This window comes from Pongo abelii, chromosome 5 (assembly GCF_028885655.2).
Source record: "Pongo abelii isolate AG06213 chromosome 5, NHGRI_mPonAbe1-v2.0_pri, whole genome shotgun sequence".
Lineage (NCBI taxonomy): Eukaryota > Metazoa > Chordata > Mammalia > Primates > Hominidae > Pongo > Pongo abelii.
In genome coordinates, this window is record NC_071990.2 from 152,422,748 (window position 1) to 152,446,304 (window position 23,557).

The following is a 23,557-nucleotide window of genomic DNA, read 5'->3' on the forward strand; positions in this document are numbered from 1 at the left end:
CTTGAATTAGTTATTCTGACTGAAAGTCTTACCATCAAAAGTTCCGGCCACTTCCCCTCCCTGTCTACATACCTCTTTTCTTTGGCAGTCTAGGAAAAAATTGTGAAAGACATTGAAATCCACCAAAGCCAGGGATGGTGGCGCATTCCTGTAATCCCAGCTACTCGGGAGGCTGAGGCAGGATAATCACTTGAAGCGGGGAAGCAGAGATTGCGGTGAACCGAGATCGTGCCATTGCACTCCAGCCTGGCCAACAAGAGCAAAACTCCGCCGCAAAAAAAAAAAAAAAAATATATATATATATATATATAAATGTCAAGACCCAAATGCTATTTCTTTTTATTGTTTTCAAATGAATGTTTATGTCTGTGCTTTGTTGCCTATAAAAATTTCTTTTGTTTCATTGCAGAGTGAAGAGTTCCACATTTATACCCAGTATTGCACTAACTATCCAAGGTATGGATCGAGAATGGGCCAAGAGTACTTTTGTTCACTTTCACATTGTTTCAAGTCAGCTGGTGCAGTACACATGGTTGGTAGGCATTCTGTGCCTGGCCTTGTGCTAAATACTATGGGAAGAATGCAAAACATGCTGAGAACAGATTACAGGGGCACCCAGATATGGATCCATCTGGGCTTTGGGGCTCCCTACAGAGCCAGTGTGGAGAAAAATTGTAAAAGTCTATGGAGAAACCAAAAAGATGACTAGGTATCTCCAAAAGGAAACTAAGCAAGCTGTTGCATCAGGCCGCAAGTCTTGCCTGCTAACCCTTTTCTGTGTGTGTCATGTTTTTAAGAATTTAGGAAACACTGATAATGAGTTTCTATAATCTAGGTGGGGAGAGAACAGGTTCTATTTTTTCCAAATAAGTTTTATGAACTGTATAAGTTTAATGGAGTTCAGAGGAAGGACAGATCATCATAAGCCTAGATGAGAAGAGGAGCATCGTCATCTCGCCTGGGTTGTTGGTTCAGTTTTCCTTGCATTGGAAATCAGTGGCACAAGGGCAGTGTAGGAAGCATCCTTGGACAATTTATTAACCATTTCAGTAAGGGAGTTGGGCCTAAGATGATGGGCTACAATTGTAGGAATTTCTTTTTTTCTCCAGAAGATATTTATTGGGCACTTACTAATTTCTAAGCCCTGTGCTAAATGCTGTAAATGCAAAATACTGAATTTAACTTTTCAAAGCAATCCAGAGACATTGAGGGATTTTTTTTTAAGCAGAGCACCCATCCCAGTGCCTGGCCCCTCCTAAATTCTTCATAAGTGCGAGTTCACCATCACCGCTGCCCCTTCCCCATTTCATGGATGAAGTAACTGAGGCTCTGCTAGGTAAGGTGATTCTCTGAGGGGTGCATAGCTGATGGATGGCCCAGCTTGGATTTGAACCAAGGTTTCTTCTCTGACTCCTAAGACCTCGTGCTGCTATGAGTATGTCCTTGTAAAAGTTTCTGAAACTTTGTGATTCTCCCCTTGCCTTTTTATTTTCCTTTTTTCCCACATGATTAGCAGACTTTGAGTTATGGGTTTTTTTGTTTTGTTTTGTTTTTTTGAGATAGAGTCTCACTCCACCACCCAGGCTGGAGTGCAGTGGCGCGATCTCAGCTCACTGCAACCTCTACCTTCTGGTTCAAGTGATTCTCCTACCTCAACCTCCTGAGTAGCTGCAATTACACCGCGCCCCACCAGACTTTGAGTTATCTTAAGGACCAGCCAGGAAGAAGAGAGCTAGGGAGACTTTACACACTCTGTAGCCAGTCTTGGTAGACAGGTCCCTGATGATAAAGTGGATGGTGGGATCCACCTAGAAGAGAAGTCAGCACACCGAGCCCTGAGTGTTACTTCTGGAAGGAAGAACAAATAGGTCCCCTGCTCCCCACTGTCAGGAGTAACCCCAGAAAGCCAGTGTGGATTAAAAGACCCAGGATGTTGCTGCATGTGGTGGCCTGCACCTGTAGTCCTAGAGCTACTCAAGAGGCTGAGGCAGGAGGATAGCTTGAGCCCAGGAGTTTGAGGCTACAGTGAGCTATTACCGCACCACTGCACTCCAGCCCAGGCAACAGAGCAAGATCCTGTCTCTTAAAGACCCAAGAAGCGGCTGAGTACAGTGACTTATGCCTGTAATCCTAGCACTTTGGGAGGCCAAGGTGGGCAGATCACTTGAGGTCAGGAGTTCGAGACCAACCTGGGCAACATGGCAAAACCCCGTCTCTACTAAGAATACAAAAATTAGCTAGATGTGGTGGCACATCCCTGTAATCCCAGCTACTTGGGATGCTGAGGCAGGAGAATCACTTGAACCTAGGAGGCGGAGATTGCAGTGAACTGAGATCACATCACTGCACTCCAGCCTGGGCAACACAGCAAGACTCTGTCTCAAAAAAAAAAAAAAAAAAAAAAAAGACCCAAGAAGCCAGAAGTTCAGAGGCTCAACTTACTCATGGCAAATACTTTTCCTTGGAGGACCCCTGCTTTCCCCAGTTTCCCCTAAAATAAATAAATAAATAAATAAATTGACCCACATGCATATTAGAACATTTATTACACATCCTTATCTGTAGACCCACCCATAGTTAATTTACATGGTTTCACTTAAGCAATTTTCTCTCTGAAAGTATTTGTTTCCATCTTAATGCTGAAAACATCAGGCAACTGCAGGATGCCCCAGCTAAATCCCATGGTTCTAAACCAAAAGCCAGCTTGCCTCACACCCTAATTTAGAGAAATCACAGAATCAGCCCTCATCTTCTGTACAAAACTTCTTCCTTAGGGAAGGAAAAAAACATTCAGATTCTGAAGAATCAACAAAGTTCCGGACCCAATTATGAGAATCTAAAATGATACAGGAGCTTGTTTGGGGAATTATGTTTCTATACATTTCATTATAAACATATCATTTAAAGAAATAATTCTTAAACTTCCAAAATTTCAAATTCAGAAGATTTTGTGATTTATTAAGAAGAGTACAAAATAAAAACAGCTTCTTCATATGCTAGGCTGCCTTCAGAGCCGGGGAGAGGCAAAATCATTTGGGCAAGGACATTTTTAAGAGCTTGTCATTCATGGAGCACCGTCCCAAGCCTGTCTATATTGGCAGGAAATAGCAATCAGTACCCTTGCCTTCAAGCAGTTTCTATTCTTTTGAAGGTCAGATACAACTAAATGCAATGGTGGAAGAGCATGTTCTGGAAGATCAAATAAATATAAATTAACACAGGACAAACTCAGTAATGTATAATAAAAGCTCAAGGTTAAGGATAATTTTCTGGAGAAAGTTGTCTTTTTTTAGAGTTAGAGTCTCGCTCAACAGAGAGACTCTTCAGCCCAGGTTGAAGTGCAGTGGCATGATCTCAGCTCACTGCAACCTCTGCCTCCTGGGTTCAAGCAATTCTCTTGCCTCAGCCTCCCAAGTAGCTGGGATTACTGGCACATGCCATCACACCCATCTAATTTTTGTATTTTTAGGAGAGAGGGGGTTTCACCATGTTGGCCAGGCTGGTCTCGAACTCCTGACCTCAACTGATCCACCCGCCTCAGCCTTCCAAAGTGCTGGGATTGCAGGCATGAGTCACCGTGCCTGGTGAGAAAGTTGTCTTTAAAAAAAAAAAATTGAGTCTGACTTTGAAGAAAAGTGTTAGCAGAGAGGTACTCAAAAGTTGTTCTCAGTGAAGAACACATGTCCATTTCTTGCCCAATTGTGTGGTTTTCATATTCATAGAGAAATATTTTATCTTGTCCACTTGTATCCAATCACTTTACTTTCTGAGACCCAAAGTTCCCTTCTCCCACTTAACAAGCCAAAAATGCCAGGTATTTCAGCCCATCTGACAAATTTTCCTTCCCCCTTTGGATCCAGGCTGGTGATATTAAATGTCACAGGCACATCTTGACAGTTTCCACTATCTTCATACCAGTCACACCTCAGTGATTTTGCTGTGAAGAGACACAAGCTCCCACATTCTGTTCCCCAGGGAGGGGCACAAACCCAGCCAGGTCCTTGTCCTCAGATGCCTGCCTGTGCCCGAGACTTCCAGGAACCTGGAGCTCAGCGTGCTCCTAATTTGTTTGCAGGTTCTTACCCTTGAGCAAGAGCCCAAGCCTTTAGGTGGCCAAAGGGCTACAGAGCAGCCAATTCTGACTCTAAAGAACCTTAGAAATGTTCCTAGGTTACATGATGGAGAGTTTTGAAATCTTGACTCAAGGGGAAAATAAATCAGTTTGAATAGATATTTCTCAAAGTAGATTGGCACAAAAGGGATTCTAATAGTTTAATTATGAAACTTCCATTTAACTTCCTTCCTCACAGCCTTATTTTGTTGTTTGGCTCTGTCTGATTTTCACAATTAATCCTGAAAATGTTACTGACTGAGGGAGAAAAGGGCTGAAATTATTTCCACCTGCTTCCTTCTACATTTTGAGAAAGAAAGATTTTTAATTTACGTGCGTGTGACTGCACAAGCCGTTAGCTTGCTTTGTGATACCAGCATTGTTTCAACCATTGCCTTAAGATGTTTTGGGGCTGTCTGTGCTCATCACCTCGGGGGGATCTGGATTGCAGAAAGAATTCTAATCCACTTTTGGGACACCCTCATCTGAGGCGCACTCCATAGGAGCAAGACTATCTGGCTTTCCCAGAAGCTGTATTACTTGTAAGGATAACAATTTGGAGGTAGAAAGGGAGACCTGTTCACAGATTCTCACAGGGAAGCTACCCAAGAGAAGAGGTCTCTAAGCAAGGCTACCACATAGGGTCACAGTTCGTGCATCATATAAAAGGGGCCAGCAGAGGGGGTGGCAAATGCTCTGACAGGGGGCTGGATCTTCTAGCAGGAAGGAACTCCTTTTTCTTAGTACAAAAAATGCCTACTCCTTATAATCTAACCTGTGGAAATGGAATACCGACGTGCTGTGTGAGCACTGCACAGAGATACCCAGATTGGGCACAGCTAGGGGCTAAAATCCCTCTCAAATAACTTTTGCCAAGCCATGGGCCCTGGCACAAGGCTGCATCTCCTAGAAGGAGGGAACTTGTTCCTTAGAAGCCATGAGCCCAGGGTGCCACTGCCACTGGCTCCAGTGCCTTTTTCTAATTCACCCTCCCAGAGGGAACCCTTTCTCCAATTTGCCTAAAGGCATGCTGATCTGACCACAGCTCTGGAGCTACCCTACCCATTTTAGGGCATTTACACTTGCAATAGCGTTTAAAATTTGAATATCCACCTAAAGCATTACAATTTAGATAAAAACATGGACTCTTCCTGCAGGTCCGTGGCTGTGCTAACAGAGTGTATGAGGAACAAAATACTGGCCAAATTCTTCAGGGAACGTCAGGAAACTCTGAAACACTCGCTGCCTCTGGGGTCCTATCTCTTGAAACCAGTTCAGCGGATTCTCAAGTATCATCTCCTTCTGCATGTAAGTTTCTGCCTGGCATGAGCACGTTCCAGGGGATGGGAGTTTTGTGTGTATATATTAAGTTTAGTGGAAAATACCAGAAAATGCTATGGACATATGGAAACATTTCCCACACTCATATTTCACAACTGACTAATCTGCTTTGAGGATTTGGAGATATTTATATTCTAGGCCCGTAGCCCCATTGACAACAGCCAAGAGAAGAAGAGATTAATCTTAGCTCTGATTCTGATGGGGCTTAGGAGTGCCTCGCCCTGTGCACTGACAGTTTCAGGCAGGGAGCTGTCATGCAAATGAAAAACAGATTTTGTAATGTTTCCATCAGCCCCGATTCAGTAGGCAATTGGAAGGGAAAGCTATTTGTCATAGATTGGCTTTTGTATGGCGAGCAAAGAGAAGGGGCTGAAAAGGGAGAGGACAGATGAGCAGCGTGATAAGTGATCTCCAAGCTGGGCTTAGCATCACTTCAGGTATCTCCTCTTATATTATTTTCCACTACTTTTGCAAAATTCAAGAAGGCTTTAGAAACAAAGATAATCATAGCTCTTAAATTCTTTTTTCTTTTCTTTTTTTTTTTAAGACAGGGTCTGGCTCTGTTGCCCAGGCTGGCATGCAGTGGTGTAATCACAGATCACTGCAACCTCCACCTCCTGGGCTCAAGCAATCCTCCTACCTCAGCATCCTGAGTAGCTGGGACTCTAGGTGTGCACCACCATGCCCAGCTAACTTTTTTGTATTTTTGGTAGAGATAGAGTTTCACCATGTTGCCCAGCCTGGTCTCGAACTCCTGAGCTCAAGCAATCCTCCTGCCTGAGCCTCCCAAAGTGCTGGGATTACAGACGTGAGCTACCACACCCAGCCTCAAATTCTTATTTCTTACCCTCCAAAAAAGTTGATGCGAATGGAAAAAAAGAAGTATTATTGCAAGTAATTTTCATTCTATAAGTAGGACTTGCTTACTTTTGTAGCAGGAGAAAGACAGTACAGTGGAGTGGTTAGGAACAGGGCTCTGGGAAAGACTGCCTGGGTCTAAATCTTGTTAGTTGCCCACATTCACTGTGGCTCACAGGCACTTGATAAAAATAAGCTATTGTTTTTTATTATTTTTGTGATACATTAAAATCCCCTTTTTAAAAGAATTTTGATTCAGGGTTCCTCTCCACGTCAACAGGCCTGCAGTTTATAGGTATCTCTTTTTAAGTGATTCCAGGTTTCTAGTTTGGATAATTATTCCAGATTTGTTTGGTTCATATATATTTAAAATTTCGAGAACTTTGATTGTCCATCTTTACTGGCAATTTCTTAGCTTTGTCTGTTTGCCTGGGTAGCTCACCTTTGGAGAATCTTATGTTCTATGAAGTCACATCAGGGATATTATTTTAATTTTTAAATTGATCCTTATGACCTCTTAGATTTAGTGGGATTTATTTGCTAAATCAGTGTCCAAATAACTTTTAAATAATATTTGTCTCAGGACACATCTCTGCTGAATTCTGTTAATATAACATCTAAGACTAGTGTGTCCCAAAAATCTCTAGTATGGTCTTCTAGACAGTAAGATGGCCTTCAGTCAAAAGGAAAGTTTAAGATCTCAGTTAAGCATATGAGACAAGTCAAGATCCTTACAAAAAGTTAATTAACAGGAAAAACAGCCTTTATCCTACATATTAAGGGCTGGCAATGAAGGAAAAAAACAGTGGTTGGATTAATCCAAAACTAACTTCTGGTTGCTTTTGAAGTGTTTCCTGCTTTTATAGTTGATTAGAGGGCTCCCTCTATGTCATTCACATCATTTCTTTCTTTCTTTTTTTTTTTTTTTTTTTGAGACGGAGTTTCGCTCTGTTGCCAGGTTAGAGTGCAGTGGCACAATCTCAGCTCACTGCAACCTCCGCCTCCCAGGTTCAAGCGATTCTCCTGCCTCAGCTTCCCGAGTAGCTGGGACTACAGGCGTGCACCACCACACCCAGCTAATTTTTTGTATTTTTAGTAGAGACGGGATTTCACCATGTTGGCCAGGATGGTCTCAATCTCTTGACCTCATGATCCACCCGCCTCAGCCCCTCAAAGTGCTGGGATTACAGGAGTGAGCCACCGTGCCTGGCGCATTCACATCATTTCAAAGTTATATAGCTATCCATGAAAATCCCCACAGAAATATCCTCTGTACTTCCCAGTCTGTTTACTGATGAGCACAGTTGTCTCTCAGGCTAAAAGAAGGAATCATTATGTTTTTAAATTTGCCATTTAGGATCTTGTTAACAGCTAGTCCAAGCATGGATAGAAAATGTAAATTCTTTTACAGTTTCTAGCTAGAGAAAAACTTGAGTACTCAGTAAAAGTAAACAAAGATTTACATCGTTACTATAAAATAATGGAATTAATCTTCAAGTTGTACCATAACATTTAACCTCCACCCGTTAGCTGATTATGTATGATAAATGTCACAAGAATGATCTGATTACAATGTTTTCTTACTGTTTTAGGCACTGATATAGGATTACTGTTATTATTGTTTTTAAAAAGGCAATAGTTTCAATTTAATAAGCACTTATTCACCACCCAACTCTCTGATGGGCACTGAGAAGATAAAGAATCAAAGGAACTATATACAATAGTCTCTATCCTTAGACTCTTGAGTATGTAGGGACAAGTGTCTTATGTGTTCAAAAGAACTAGAACAAAGATCCTGTCCCTCTCTCATGTTCTGGGATTGTGGGCCTCCAGTGGTAAGATGATTGCTAATGTAACATACTTCTGACCATCAGAGAATTGAGTGCTGAAACCATGAGATTCTTCTCAACACTCCAAAGGATTGTCTTTAGTCAACTTCATTTGGCCTTTAAAACCTTGACTACAGGAAAATGTGCTAAAATGTCTACTTGCTATAGAGATAACTTATTAAAGATAATTTTCGCTATATTTTTGAGTCTGTTAAATATTAAGGTCCTGTATGAAATATTTTGCTTCCTAAATAAATAAGGGAAAAAAATAAGTATGCATTTTATCTTGTGAGAGTGAGAACTGTATTACTGAGAACTGTATAAGATTGGCCAGCAGGAAGCTATAAGAGCAATTCACACATCTATTATAATAACTCTAATATCGCTATGAAACTCAATGGGCTACGTGCATGTTGTATTTTATCCTGTTTATCCTGGAATCCTATTCCACTTTTATCTTTCCTATCCTTGTTTTTTTTTCCCCTCTTGTCTTACCATTTTGTTGCAGGTATTTCTGGCGTCAAAATCTTAAAGAATGATGGCAGTGTGTAAATATTTTATTTATATACATTTTTTTTGAGGCGGAGTCTCACTCTGTCACCCAGGCTGGAGTGCAGTGGCCTGATCTCAGCTCACTGCAACCTCTGTCTCCTAGGTTCAAGTGATTCTCCTGCCTCAGCCTCCTAAGTAACTGGGACTACAGGCATGCGCCACCACGCCCGGCTAATTTTTGTATTTTTGGGAGAGACAGGGATTCACCATGTTGGCCAGGCTGGTCTCGAACTCTGGACCTCAGGTGATCCACCCACCTGGGCTCCCAAAGTGCTGGGATTACAGGCATGAGCCACCACACCCAGCTGATAGTGTGTAAATAAATAAGCAAAAATAAAATATAAGGAACTAATCATAGCGGTGCCATTTGTTTCACTGTCTATATGAAAATAAAATGAAAAAAAAAAAAACCTTGTTCTTTTTTGTTTAAGGAAATAGAAAACCACCTTGATAAGGACACAGAAGGCTATGATGTGGTGCTTGATGCTATAGACACAATGCAGCGAGTCGCCTGGCACATCAATGACATGAAGCGGAAACACGAGCATGCGGTCCGGTTACAGGTGAGCCCGCGAGGTGTCGGTGCCTAGCAGGGTTGCAGGTGTACTGACTTACTGTTTTCCCAATAAAATATTAAGGCTGCTCAAGTACTGCACTACACTCATCATCTTCAGTGTAGTTCTCCCTGAAAAACAGTTCAGGACATCAGTAATACCGATCATTGTCTAGTATGGCTATTTAAGAGAAAGGGATATTAGAACTTTTTTTTTTTTTTGAGGTGGAGTTTCGCTCTTGTTGCCCAGGCTGGAGTGCAATGGCACGATCTCTGCTCACCACAACCTCTGCCTCTGGGGTTCAAGCAATTATTCTGCCTCAGCCTCTCGAGTAGCTGGGATTACAGGTGTGCGCCACCACACCTGGCTAATTTTGTATTTTTAGTAGAGACGAGGTTTCTCCATGTTGGTCAGCTTGGTCTCGAACTCCTGACCTCAGGTGATCCGCCTGCCTTGGCCTCCCAAAGTGCTGGGATTACAGGCGTGAGCCACCACACCCGGCCAACATTATAACTTTTAAGCTAATTGTTTGCTTATAGCCCCTTTGATGGTCTAAGTTAAAATTTTGAGCCTCCTACTTCTATTAATTGCAAATTTAGTAATTCTTGTTGAAAGCAACTTTCCCTAAACTATGTAAAGACTTTTTAAGCCTTTATTCCTCTGCCACCAGTTCCTGCAAAATCATGAGTTGGTGTGTGGGTGGTCATAGGCAGGGGACGCAGAGTAAGGGGAGCCAAGGCTGAACCAGCTCCTTTATAGTCACTTGGGACATGATCCTCCAGCATGTCATTTCAGTTTCCTTTTTTTTTTTTTGGAGACAAAGTTTCACTCTTGTTGCCCAGGCTAGAATGCAGTGGCACAATCTCAGCTCACTGCAACCTTCGGCTCCTGGGTTCAAGCGATCCTCCCCGCCTCATCCTCCTTAGTAGTTGGGATTACAGGGGCATACCACCGTGCCCGGCTCACTTTGTATTTTTAGTAGAGACGGGGTTTCACCAGGTTGGCCAGGCTTGTCTTGAACTCCTAACTTCTGGTGATCCACCTGCCTCAGCCTCCCAAAGTGCTGGGATTACAGGTGTGAGCCACTGCACCTGACAGTTTCCTCATTTTTAAAATAAGACAGAGAAGTTTGCTAAAGGCCTATCCAGCACAAACATTTTGAGCCCTAAATCTTAAGGAACTTTTGACAGCTGTTGGGCCAGTGATCATGCCCTGGGCACCTCAATAGATGCACTATTAAAAACAAAACAAGAGGCTGCATGGGCCCAGAGGCCAGTTCCAGGCTCCTGGCTGTCCCTAGAGTGAGACAGAAAAGCCCAAAGTGACTCCACGCTATACAGAGTGGCCTTGCATAACTCGGGAAAAAAGATACCTTATTTGGTATCTACAGAACAAACTCTGTAGGCTTCAGGTATAGGCAGCCAGAGTGTGGTGTGATGCCACTGACTATGAAAAATCAGAGGAAGATGACATTCTAATCTTCCAGGCTGCTTTTGTTTGTTTGTTTGTTTGTTTTTTTGCAACAGCAACAAAAGTTTAATGCTTTATCATACAAGTGTTTTGCAGACGTAATGTTGGAATCTATTGAATACAGTCATTCCCCCTATCCGCAGTTTCACTTTCTGCAGTTTCATTTGCCCATGGTCAACCAAGGTTAGAAAATGTTTAAATGAGGGCCGGGAGTGATGGTTCACGCCTGTAATCCCTGCACTTTGGGAGGCCGAAGCAGGCAGATCACTTGATGTCAGGAGTTCGAGACCAGCCTGGCCAACATGGTGAAACCCTGTCTCTACTAAAAATATAAAAAATTAGCTGGGCGTGGTGGCACACGCCGGTAATCTCAGCTGCTTGGGTGGCTGAGGCAGGAGAATCACTTGAACCCAGGAGGGAAAGGTTGCACTGAGCCGAGATTGTACCACTGCATTCCAGCCTGGACAACAGAGCGAGACTCTGTCTCAAAAAAAAAAAGAAAAAGAATGAATAAGATCTAGCATTTGATAGTACAACAGGAGGATTACAGTCAACAATAATTTATAAAATAACTGAAAGTATAATTGGAATGTTCGTAACACAAAGAAATGATAAATGCTGGAGGTGACGGAGGCCCATTTACCCCGATGTGTTTATTATGCATTGTATGCCTATCAAAATATCTCATGTACCCCATAAATATATACACCTACTGTGTACCCATAAAATTTTAAAATTTTAACAAAAAAAGCACTAAAACATAAGTCAGGGCCAAAGAAAGGTTCATTTCCTTTCCCTGAGTAAGTAAATTTAAACTCAAGAAATTTCTGAGAAAATGACGTGGGTGATTTTATATAGGCTTTAGTTTTGAATTACTTATGTGTGGTATGAACTTCAGTATCCGGAAGAAAGTCTTCAAGTTAACAGCTCTGAAGGGTTTTTTTTTTTTTTTTCCCAGAGAGGAGGGGGTGAGAAAAATCAAAGGAAGGGGCCAGGTGCGGTGGCTCACTTCTGTAATCCCAGCACTTTCAGAGGTACAGGTGGGCAGATCACTTGAGGTCAGGAGTTGAAGACTAGCCTGGCCAACATGGCAAAACCCCATCTCTACTAAAAATGCAAAAAAATTTAGCCAGGCGTGGCGATAGGCACCTGTAATCCCACCTACTCAGGAGGCTGAGGTGGGAGAATCGCTTGAACCGGGGAGGTGGAGGTTGCAGTGAGCCCTGATTGTGCCACTTCCCTCCAGCCTGGGCGACAGAGTGAGACTCTGTCTCAAGAAAACAAAACAAAACAAAGAAAATCAAGGGAAGGAGGCCATACTGGTGGCCCCTGGACCTGGCTTTTGAACGATGTAAGGGCTGCTGTGAGCCACAGCATGGCATGATTAAGGAATGGAAATAAGTAATTAGCAGCTCGTCAGCTAACAGCCTGATTCATTTCTGTTAACCCTTAAGTGGCACCGCTTGTAAATGCAGATTTATGTCGTAGACCATCAGATACCATGTAGATAGTTAGACCCCGTCAGGGACGATTTGGCACCATTCTTGAGGCTCAACAGATGAGCCACCAAGCCCTTGGTGCCTGGCTTCTGCCTCTCGTAAATGCCATGGACCATTCCCTTTCTCAGGAGATACAGAGTTTGCTCACTAACTGGAAAGGGCCAGACCTGACCAGCTACGGGGAACTGGTGCTTGAGGGAACCTTCCGCATCCAGCGAGCCAAGAATGAGCGGACGCTCTTCCTCTTCGACAAGCTGCTGCTCATCACAAAGAAGAGAGATGACACGTTTACATACAAAGCTCACATCCTGGTAGGTCTGCACGCTGGCCATGGGCAGGGACTCAGATCCCCAGTTCCGTTCCCTCCTGAGTGTGCCTCACCCTCTCTGCTCTCTCTGCTCTAGTGTGGCAATCTCATGCTTGTGGAGGTGATTCCAAAAGAGCCACTCAGCTTCAGCGTCTTCCACTACAAGAATCCCAAGCTGCAGCACACAGTCCAGGTAGCGGCCAGGCCCCGGCCTCTCCACAAGGCCCCTTTGTGTAACGATGAGTGCTGTGTACCATGTGGCTTTTTGAGAGCGTTCTGGCCACATGGTCATTTCCCATCTCATCAGAGAGTCCTGTAGGTGGTGGAATCAAGTTGTCTGACTGTCCACATCTCGTCTTGGCAGGCCAAATCCCAGCAAGACAAACGCCTCTGGGTTTTGCACCTAAAGAGACTGATTCTGGAGAACCATGCAGCCAAGATTCCAGCTAAGGTAGGACACTGAATAATGCACAGTGAAACGGGAGAGAGATACAAGAATCGTTTGAACTGGGAGGCAGAGGTTACTGTGAGCCGAGATCACATCATTGAACTCCAGACTGGGCGACAGAGTGAGACTGTCTCAAAAAAAAAACCAAAGAGACTGGGTCAAAAAAAAAAAAAAAGAGTTTAGAATTAGAATCTGGGAGTGACAACCGTTAATCCGATCATTTAATTACTAATGAAGTCCCAGCAAGGCATCCTGATAGGATAAATGTTCAACTTCATAATAAAGAGGCTGGCATGGTGGCTCATGCCTGTAATCCCAGCACTTTGGGAGGCCAAGGCAGGTGCAACACTTGAGCCTAGGAGTTCAAGACCAGCCTGGGCAACAAAGTGAGACCCCCGTCTCTACAAAAAATACAAAAGTTAGCCCCCAGCGTGATGGCACGCACCTGCAGTCCCAGCTGCTCTGGGAGACTGAGGTGGGAGGATCACCTGGGACCAGGAGGTGGAGGTTGCAGTGAGCTGAGATTGCATCACTGCATTCCAGCCTGGGTGACACAGCAAGACCCGTCTCAAAAAAAAGAGAAAGAAAGAAAGAAAGAAAATTGAGAGATAGGATGTGTAGGAACTAGGTGTCAGCTAAACCAGCCATTAACATCAAAAAGATTCACATGGGGCCAGGCATTGTGGCTCACGCCTGTAATCCTAGCACTTTGGGAGGCTGAGGCAGGCAGATCACCTGAAGTCAGGAGTTCAAGACCAGCCTGGCCAACATAATGAATCCCCATCTCTACTAAAAATACAAAAATTAGTCGGGTGTGGTAGCACGCGCCTGTAGTCCCAGCTACTGAGGAGGCTGAGGCAGGAGAATCTCCTGAACCCTGGAGGTTGAGGTTGCAATGAGCTGAGATCGTGCCATTGCACTCCAGCCTGGGTGACAGAGCAAGATCCCGTCTCAAGGGAAAAAAAAAAAAAAAAAAAAAAGATTCACATGAATTGCAGGCTCTGTGGAGGTGGTGGTGTTTTTCCTTTTGGGGCTTAAAAGAAGATCAAGTTATGAGAATTATTCAAAGGTGCATGAAGCACCTATGGGTGTAAAGCTGTGCTGGGTCCCATGAGGGTGCTCGGGAGACAAGATACAAACTCGGCCAAGCAGGAATCTGTAGATGGGGAGCCAGCTGCCAAGCCATGAACCGTTTGCCAACCATGAAGACGTAATACAGTATTGTGGAAGAACAAAGTGTTCAATTCAGTTGAGTGGAGAGAGGAAGGAAAACATCTTTTACCTCAGTCTTAAAGGATAAGGATTTTTTTTTTTTTTTTAATACAGGATCTTACTCTGTCGTCCAGGCTGGAGCACAGTGGTGCAAACATGGCTCACTGCAGCCTTGACCTCCTGGGCTCAAGAGATCCTACCACCTCAGCCTCCCAGAGTAGCTGGGACCACAGGCTTGTGCCACCACGCCAAGCTAATTTTTGTATTTTTGATAAAGGTGTAGTCTCATCATCTTGCCCAGGCTGGTTTCAAACTCCTGGGTTCAAGTGATCTGCCTGCCTCAGCCTTTCCAAAGTGTTGGGATGACAGGCATGAGCCACCGTGCCCAGTCTTAGGAATATTTTTATTAAGTGGGGAAAAAAGGAATTAAGGAAACCAGACCTAGAGACCTGCATTAAAAAAAAAAAAAAAAAAAAAGGAGAGAATGAGTGCGCTGTGTTCAGGGCACACAGACGGTGCCAGGATGGGAGGGCTGAGTTCTCAGGGGCTGGGGCAGGGACGGGAAGGACAGGAGCCCCTGGAGGGCTGTGGGCATGCGCTCTGAGGAGTCTGGATGCATTCACACTGGGAAATTACTGCAGGCTTTGGAGGAAGGGGAGATGGCGCAGTCAGCCCTGTGTTCTGAGAGTGTAACTTTGGGGACACGGTGACAAATAAGTGGCAGGAGTGAGGTTGGAGGCTGGAGAAGATAGTAACCCACCACCATGGCCTAGAAAGGAGCTGAGCAGTGCTGCCATGGAGTCACGGCGACAGAGGGAGCAAATGCAGAATGTGCCACTGAGGCAGGGGGCAGGATTTTGCCCACTAAGAGTCAACGCTGAGTCAGGGGTTGAAGGAGAGCATGGTACTGTGAGTTCTGAGACAGACAGAGAGAGGAACCCGTGAGATGGGAGTGAGAGAGAGGAGCCCTCTGCTCTCACTGGCACCCGTGCTGCTGGGCAGGGTTAGCCACAGGTGGAAATTCAGGTCTTGGAAGCTAAGGATCAGGAGAGACTCTTGCTAGAGGCAGTAATTGAAGCCCTAAGGTTTAACAAGATGGCCCACAAAAATGTGCAAAGGAAAGACGAACCCTTGGGAATCCCAACATCAAGTGATCAGCAAGCGGGTGGGGGGATTTGGAGAACAGCCAAAGACAGATTGAAAGAGTAGCAGAGGAGGCAGGTAGGATGTCTGAGGAGGAGGCACTGCGCTAACAAGGAAAAAGCACATCTCAGAGACGCGGGGACACAGTCTCAAAGGCTGTCGAGGTCAAGGAGATTTAAACAGAAAAGCAGATTTTACATTTGGTACTAAGAGAAAAGGGAGAGGTCACAGTGGGTTGAAGAAAAAGGGGGATTAAGAAGGAACAGAATGGGTATAGACTTTTTTATATATAAAGGTCACAAAAGGAAGAAAAAATGATAGTTTGGAGAGAGAGGCAAGAGCAAAGCAAGACTTCTTGTCTGGGTCGAATGCCGAGTCCATGAGCAGATGGCAGGGCGGGAGAAGGAAGGTGGGAGAGGACACAGTGGCTCACTTCCTGTTGGAACGGGGCCTGGGGAGGTGGGAAGGAGAAGGATGGGACACACAGGAATAGGGGCTCATCTGGGAAAGGGCTGGAAGCATCTCTCTGAGCCAAGGGAGAAAAAGATGAAAGACGGAGGAACTTTGAGGTGGACTTGGGGGAAGACAAAGGGTTTGATTTCACTCATGCAGGTGATAAAGTCGTCTGCTGAGTGAGTGAAGCAGAGATCGGGGGTGTCTGAGAGAAAGTAGAAAGGATCAGAAGAACACTTGCTAAAGAAAATGGACCAGGCCAGGCGTGGTGGCTCACACCTGTAATCCCAGCACTTTGGGAGGCCAAGGCAGGCAGATCACGAGGTCAGGAGATCAAGACCATCCTGGCTAACACGGTGAAACCCCGTCTCTACTAAAAATACAAAAAATTAGCCGGGCATGGTGGTGGGCACCTGTAATCCCAGCTACTCGGGAGGCTGAGGCAGGAGAATGGCGTGAACCCGGGAGACGGAGCTTGCATTGAGCCGAGATCATGCCACTGCACTCCAGCCTGGGTGACAGAGTGAGACTCCGTCTCAAAAAAAAAAAAAATGGACCAGTCACTGGAGATGACTAGAGTAACCTGTGAAAGACATCAAAGACCCAACTGAAGCTGGCCCCCACGAATCAGTGTGATGACGTCATTTCAAAATCTGCTCAGCAACTTGGAAACTACTGGTGAAAACTGTGGTGTGTGTGGGTTCCTCCAGGTTGGGAACCAGCAGAGCTGGTAGGGGAAGGTTCCCAGGGCGGGGGTGAGGAGGGTGCCAGCGAGCATGCAGTTGCAGTACTTGGGCATGACATCAGGCTGAGTGAAGAGGAAAACCAGCTGGCAACAGAGGCGTGGGGTGAGGGACTGCAGTATTGTCATAAAGCCTGGTTCAGCAGGACTTAATGTTGGAGAGAAGGAAATACACCAATCTGTATTGAAGAAGGGACTTTTGGAGTCCTGCCTTAGAGGTGGGACGGTTTTGTGTGTGATCAGGTTCTGGAGGTGGCTCTGATTCTGTGTTACTGCTCTGGAGTGGAGAAAAAGGTCATTAGAGATAAAGTGGTCAAGGAACTAGGGTGGTGGATAGATTATTCACACGGATAGTGAAACAGTCCAAGTTGGGGCTGGGAGGAGTGAAGTGGAGCAGACAATGGGATGATGATCATGAAAATTGAACTGGGTGGAAAATAAGAAGGGCTGAGATTTCTGAGAAAGGGGACAGTCTGTTTTGTTCTCTGTATATTTTGATAAGCATTTGAAGCTTGTTCTCAGGACTGCCAGCAATGATTTGGTCCTCAGGAAATGAATGTACATAGGTGTGGACTTGGACCTAAGCATGAGTTTTCTTTTCATCAGGGTGTTCTGAGATGAAAGGGAGCTTATGCAGAGAAGGGACTGCATTTTCTTTATGATTAGTCATTTTGTTGCTGGCCTGGTGCCTTAGAATGCCCTTCTGAGCAATGGCAGAGCATCTTTGATGGGCCCCACCTATTGTTTACCTGTCTACTGGGAAAATCAAAATTGCTAACAAGATTCTGAAAGGCAGTTACAAAACGAGACCACCTTACATACCTGTCTTTCTCCCACAGTAGGCGTGTGTGCCCCAGGAAGTTCCCTTTAAGTATTCAAATGGTTAATATAGTCAATATAACATCGTACTTTCTCCCCAAGTTGTCGATCCCTTCTATCTAAAAACATCTTTTCAGTTACAACTTATTGAGCATACACACTGTGCTGAGTACTTTATATTCTTATTTCACCCTCACCAAAATATGTTATGAGGTAGTTCTTAGTCTTCCCATTCTAGAAAAAATAAAAACAGAGGCTGAGAGATATTAAATAAACTGCCCAAGTTTATATAACTAGTACATGACCAAGCCTGGATTCAAACCCAGGTCTGTCTGGCTCCAAAGAGCGTCCTAACCACATTATTCCCACTGGCAATAAAAACACGTTTTGTTTGTTTTGTTTTGTTTTGTTTTGAGACAGGGTCTCACTCTGTCATGCAGGCTGGAGTGCAGTAGCGCAATCTCCATACAAGAAAAAGCACACTGCAGCCTCCACCTTCTGGGTTCAAGTATTCTTGTGCCTCAGCCACCCGAGTAGCGCACCACCACACCTGGCTAATTTTTGTATTTTTAGTAGAGATGAGGTTTCACCATGTTGGCCAGGCTGGTCTTGAACTCCCGGCTTCAAGTGATCCACCCGCCTCAGCCTCCCAAAGTGCTAGGATTACAGGCACAAGCCACCACACCCAGCCTCAGACACACTTGTTTAATATACTTTATTCACTATAATGTAATCATAATTTTCTATTTAAGCAGGATTATTAATAAAGTGAACTTTCCACATCTTTCCTCGAGATTATTTCTTATTTTCCTAAAGTTTTCAAAATGTATTTCTATTATTTCTATGAAATAAATGCATACTGGGAAATTTTAAACATCAAGAAATGTATCACCAGTCTAATAATATCAACACAGCTGTGGGAAACTCATTAGTTACAGCCTCCCGGCTGCCTTCCGTTCTTTTAATTCAATGATGGTCCTTGGCTGACACCTAGTGGAAAACCTGGAAACAGTACTTTAAAAATTCAATGTCCGGACAAAAAATTCTTGAAGGCAGCTTTGCAGATACCAGGGAACTTCTTGGAAATAGCCATATTGCCCATTAGTATACGTGGTGAATAAATTTAACTCTTCTCCAAATTAATTGAGAATAAAGGTGAAGATATTTTGCATTTTATATATTAGCATGGTTCTGTAATTGCACTTCCCAGAGACTGAGCTGACATTTGTGTTTGTAATTAATTTCAACTCATAATCTCAAACTCTGAATGTACAAGAGAGATAGCTATCAGTGTTACAAAAATTGAAGCATTTGTTTTCTCTAAGGTGACTGTGTTGAGGCTCCCCCCAGCTCCACACTTTTTCACTAGATATGATCGCCACTTAGCTGAAATATTTGTACTGGGCTATCACAGATGGTAGCAAAATAGAGTAAAATTATTTTAAAAGTTATTTTTAGCATAGTGTTTTGTAGGTTAAATTATACTACCCTTAAAAAATGAAAATGACTTTAAAGAGGCAAGAAAGGCTACAATCCCCTAGGACAGTGGTCTTCAACCTTTTGGGAACCAGGGATTGGTTTTGTGGAAGACAATTTTTCCACGGATGGAGGCAGGGGGAGGCTTTTGGGATGATGAAAGCACATTACGTTTATCGCGCACTTTATTTCTATTACTACATGGTAACATATAATGAAATAGTTCTACAGCTCACCATAATGTAGAATCAGTGGGAGCCCTGAGCTTGTTCTCCTGCAACCAGACAGTCCCATGTGGGGGTGATGGGAGACAGCGACACCCCAAGTGTGTTGCTTGTGTCCAGTCTGCTCTCATCTTATTTTGGTCGCTGTCACTGCAGAAAACCCTGCTTCACAAAGATAGGATGTTGGAAATGGAAGCAGGCATTTATGCTTTTGTGGCAATCTCAGGATATTCGCCTGGACTTTAATCCAGAATATATGGAGATTTGAAGTTGTCTCAAACATACTTTTTTTTTTTTTTGAGATGGAGTCTCATTCTGTCGCCTAGGCTGGAGTGCAGTGGTGCTGCAACCTCTGCCTCCCGGGTTCAAGCAGTTCTCTTGCCTCAGCCTTCTGAGTAGCTGGGGTGTCAGGCGCACACCACCACACCCAGCTAATTTTTGTATTTTTAGTAGAGACGGTTTCACCATGTTGGTCAGGCTGGTCTTGAACTCCTGACCTCGTGATTTGCCTGCCTCAGCCTCTCAAAGTGCTGAGATCACAGGTGTGAGATACCACGCCTGGCCTCAAACATACTTGTAAGGCCACCGGATGCAGCTGTACAATTGAAGTACATCAACTCACTTGCCACGATAAAGCCTGCCACCAGATGCAGCTTAATTGCCCCTTGTCACTCACTGACAGGGTTTTGATATGAATCTGAAAGCAATTGATTTATCGTGGTCTCTGTGCGGTCAGACCTCTCTGCTGACGTTAATCTGCTCCTCAGTGCTAGCATCACTGCCTCAGCTCCACTTCAGATCATCAGGCGTTAGATTCTCATAAGGAGTGCTGCAACCTAGATCCCTCGCATGCATAATTTACAGTAGGGTTCACACTCCTATGGGTATCTAACGCTGCCACTGATCTGATAGGAGGCAGAGCTCAGGCTGTAATGCGAGCCATGAGGAGCCGCTGTAAATCCAGATGAAGCTTCTCTCACTTGCCCGTCACTTACCTCCTGCTGTGCGGCCCAGTTCCTAATAGGCCGTGAACTAGTACCAGTCTGTGGCTTGGGGGTTGGGGACCCCTGCCCTAGGAAGGTGGGTGGAACTCAGCAGTTGAGCTGAGCATTGAATCCTAATGACCATTCTGAAAGAGAGGCTCCATGATCCTACTGTCCAGTTGAGGAAGCACATTCTGGGATGGGAGAGCACCCACCTAGTGAAGTGCCTGAACTGGGATCACCGACATTGTCCTTCAAGGCCGTCTCACTCTGGGAGATTCTGGGGCACACAGAAGAGACGGGAGGTACAGGGAGTTGGGGAAGCAGAGAGACTTAGCTCATGATAATCACGTAGCATTCTGCAGGAGGAAAGACAACAATGAGAGGAAACTTCCAGCAGCCATTTTGCAATTAACTCAAAATAGTTACAAGGCCATAGTGTCGTGGTGAGGGCTGGTGATAAAGATACCAGGCTCCGTGCCTTGAGCTTTTGAGTCAGTAGATCAGGGTTGGGTGGTAAGAATCTGCATTTTTTTTTTTTTTTTGAGATGGAGTCTTGCTCTGTCACCCAGGCTAGAGTGCAGTGGCGAAATCTCGGCTCACTGCAACCTCTGCTTCCTGGGTTCAAGCGATTCTCCTGCCTCAGCCTCCCGATTAGCTGGGACTACAGGCGCCCGCCACCATGCCTGGCTAATCTTTGTATTTTTAGTAGAGACGGGGTTTCACCATATTGGCCAGGCTGGTCTTGAACTCCCGACCTTGTGATTGTGATCTGCCCTCCTCGGCCTCCCAGAGTGCTGGGATTACAGGCGTGAGGTACCGCGCCCAGCCAAGAATCTGCATTTTTAATAAGCTGGCCAATGAGTGCTAATGATCAGCCAGGCTTAGGAACCAGCCTCCCTCCCTCCTCTTTCACGGGATTGGGGGTGCAGTCTTAGCTCTGGTGCCTTGATGGTGTAGCAGCTATTACCCACTTGAGGGCGCTCATCCACTTGAATTCCCTGAACTGTATGTAAATGCTTAAAATAAATAGAGAGTTTTTAAATGTTGTTAAAAATCTGTTTATTCAGGTGGGATAAGATCTGTGTTGAGATTTGGAGTTTAAAGAAAAAAAAAGCAATTGGAATTACAGCTCTACTTTCTCTCTTTCAGGCCAAGCAAGCAATCCTTGAAATGGATGCCATTCGTAAGTTTTATTTCCTTAACACAATTTGAAATTTCATTGTCTGTTTGTATCTATCACATTTTCTATCTTAAAGTTCGTGAAAAATGTCAACTGTTACAAATAGTATCTCTCTATTCACTGTTTTCACAAATTGGGTAGACAGCATAATCCCTTCTGAGCACATTGGCTTGTTTCTACATTGATTCTCCCAGATTTATCTGAGTCCCTTGATGGCTGGCCACTGTCTGGGTTTCTGCATCAACTAACAATGTCAGTTATGTCTCCAGGGTCAACTCTACCCCCACCCCCGGCCCAACCTCTACCACCACCAAAAACCAGAGCTTCACAATGCATTTCTCACTTCATCCCTAACAAAATGTTGATTATCTGCAAGAATTGCAATCACTTCATAGTATTGGTTTTCCTGATGCAGCAGAAACTTCTAAAATCACAACCACCCCACGTATGTGAGTATATTTCTAGGCTTACAAAAGCAGAAGAGAATAAATATTACAGGTCCTTCCTATTAAATAAGACCTTATTCAATAGCATTTATCACATCTTTGTTATTTTTCAGATTACATAGAATAAAAAGAGAAAACCATGGCTTTAAATGCAGTCAGATCTGCTGGAAACTTGTGCTGAAAACACTTCTACTTTTACTTAACCCTTTCATAAGACCTTACTTTGAGGAATCAAGTGCAAATGTTGATTCCCTTCCCTCCAGCCTGGCACTTGTTAACTCCCCAGGGGGAAAAGCAGCATCAGCAAAGTGGAAACAGGCACATTCCCACCATCGCTGCAGCTGAGGCTCCCATCTTGCATCCGACAGACCCGAGAAATGATGCCCAGAGCTCCCCAGCAGCATGCTAGGCTGTATTCTCTAGACCTCAACATTTCAGCCCGCAGAAATTGCCTCCAGAATTTTTTTTTTTTTTTTTTTGGCTGGGTGTGGTGGCTCACGCCTGTCATCCCAGCTGACAGACTCCTACAAGTCCCAATGTAAACAAAAAGCCCTGAGATACATACACAGCAGCAATTACGGGAGAAGGATCATATCCATGTCAGATGAAAAAGAATAAATCCATATAGGCCAGGCATGGTGGCTCACACCTGTAATCCCAGCACTTTGGGAGGCCGAGGTGGGTGGATAACCTGAGGTCAGGAGTTCAAGACCAGCCTGGCCAACATGGTGAAACCCTGTCTCTACTAAAAATACAAAAATTAGTCAGGCATGGTGACATGCGCCTGTAGTCTCAGTTTCTCAGGAGGCTGAGGCAGGAGAATCGCTTGAACTTGGGAGGTGGAGGTCAGCAGTGAGCCGAGATCATGCCACCGCACTTCAGCATGGGTGACAGAGCTAGACTCTGTCTCAAAAATAATAATAATAATAATGATAAATCCATATAAATTTACACTAGCCATAACCATTTTCTGAGAAGCCCCTGACACCACAGTCCCACTGATGCACGTGGTTATCTTTACAGATCATCCAGGCTTCTGTTACAGTCCTGAGGGAGAGACGAAAGCACTGTATGGCTCTAAAGAAGGTTCTGCTCCATATCGGCTGAGAAGAAAATCTGGTAAATAGGATGTTGTCATAAAAATTTAATTCTAATGGGGGACTGGCAATGAAAGTCCCTTTGAATCTAACAAAAGGGCATGTTCTGTCTGGTTTCTCAGCTCACTGCCAGTCTGAATACATTTGCGGCTGCCTTAAGATGGGACTCACAAGCTTTTGATCTAAAACTCTTTTCTCTGTAATCCCAGCATTTTGGGAGGCCGAGGCAGGTGGGTCACCTGAGGTCAGGAGTTCAAAACCAGCCTGGCCAACATGGAGAAACCACATCTCTAGTAAAAATATAAAAATTAGCCAGGCGTGGTGGTGGTCACCTGTAATCCTAGCTACTTGGGAGGCTGAGGCAGGAGAATCGCTTGAACCCGGGAGACAGAGGTTGCAATGAGCCAAGTTTGTGCCACTGCACTCCAGCATGGGCGACAGAGTGAGACTCTATCTCAAAAAAAAAAAAAAAACAACCTCTTTTCTACTTAATATTTCCCAGTGACTATCAAGCATGCCAGTCAACTAATTTTGCTTTGTACATCTTACCATTGAAATGCAGATACTTAAACTGTATTTGCTGTTGCTAATGAAAAATCACATCCTATGAGTGACACACACAAAAGATTATCCAAAGCTAAAATTTTAATTCATATTTGCTGCACCAGACTCCATGAAGTATTGTCTTAGTTCAGACAGGTTTGGGGTTTTATTTGAAGCAGTCTTTATTCAGTACCCACTTTATGCTTTGCTAAGGACTAGGAATGCAAGGATAAATAATCCACATGACTCCCGCTTGCAGGGAGCTCA

The 23,557-nt window shown here is 44.3% G+C and overlaps 1 protein-coding gene across 8 annotated transcripts in view; it reads left to right on the forward strand.

Moving 5' to 3' along the window:
* PLEKHG1 (pleckstrin homology and RhoGEF domain containing G1) overlaps positions 1–23,557 on the forward strand; it is a 238,680-nt gene that overhangs the window by 193,060 nt on the left and 22,063 nt on the right. For all 8 annotated transcript variants that reach the window (XM_063725056.1, XM_063725057.1, XM_054558314.2 and 5 more), the window contains 8 exons: positions 410–456; positions 5,269–5,419; positions 9,123–9,254; positions 12,343–12,525; positions 12,619–12,714; positions 12,886–12,972; positions 21,174–21,207; positions 22,674–22,769. In XM_063725056.1, the coding sequence (XP_063581126.1) occupies positions 410–456; positions 5,269–5,419; positions 9,123–9,254; positions 12,343–12,525; positions 12,619–12,714; positions 12,886–12,972; positions 21,174–21,207; positions 22,674–22,769 (826 nt within the window). The remainder of the gene's footprint in view (positions 1–409; positions 457–5,268; positions 5,420–9,122; positions 9,255–12,342; positions 12,526–12,618; positions 12,715–12,885; positions 12,973–21,173; positions 21,208–22,673; positions 22,770–23,557) is intronic.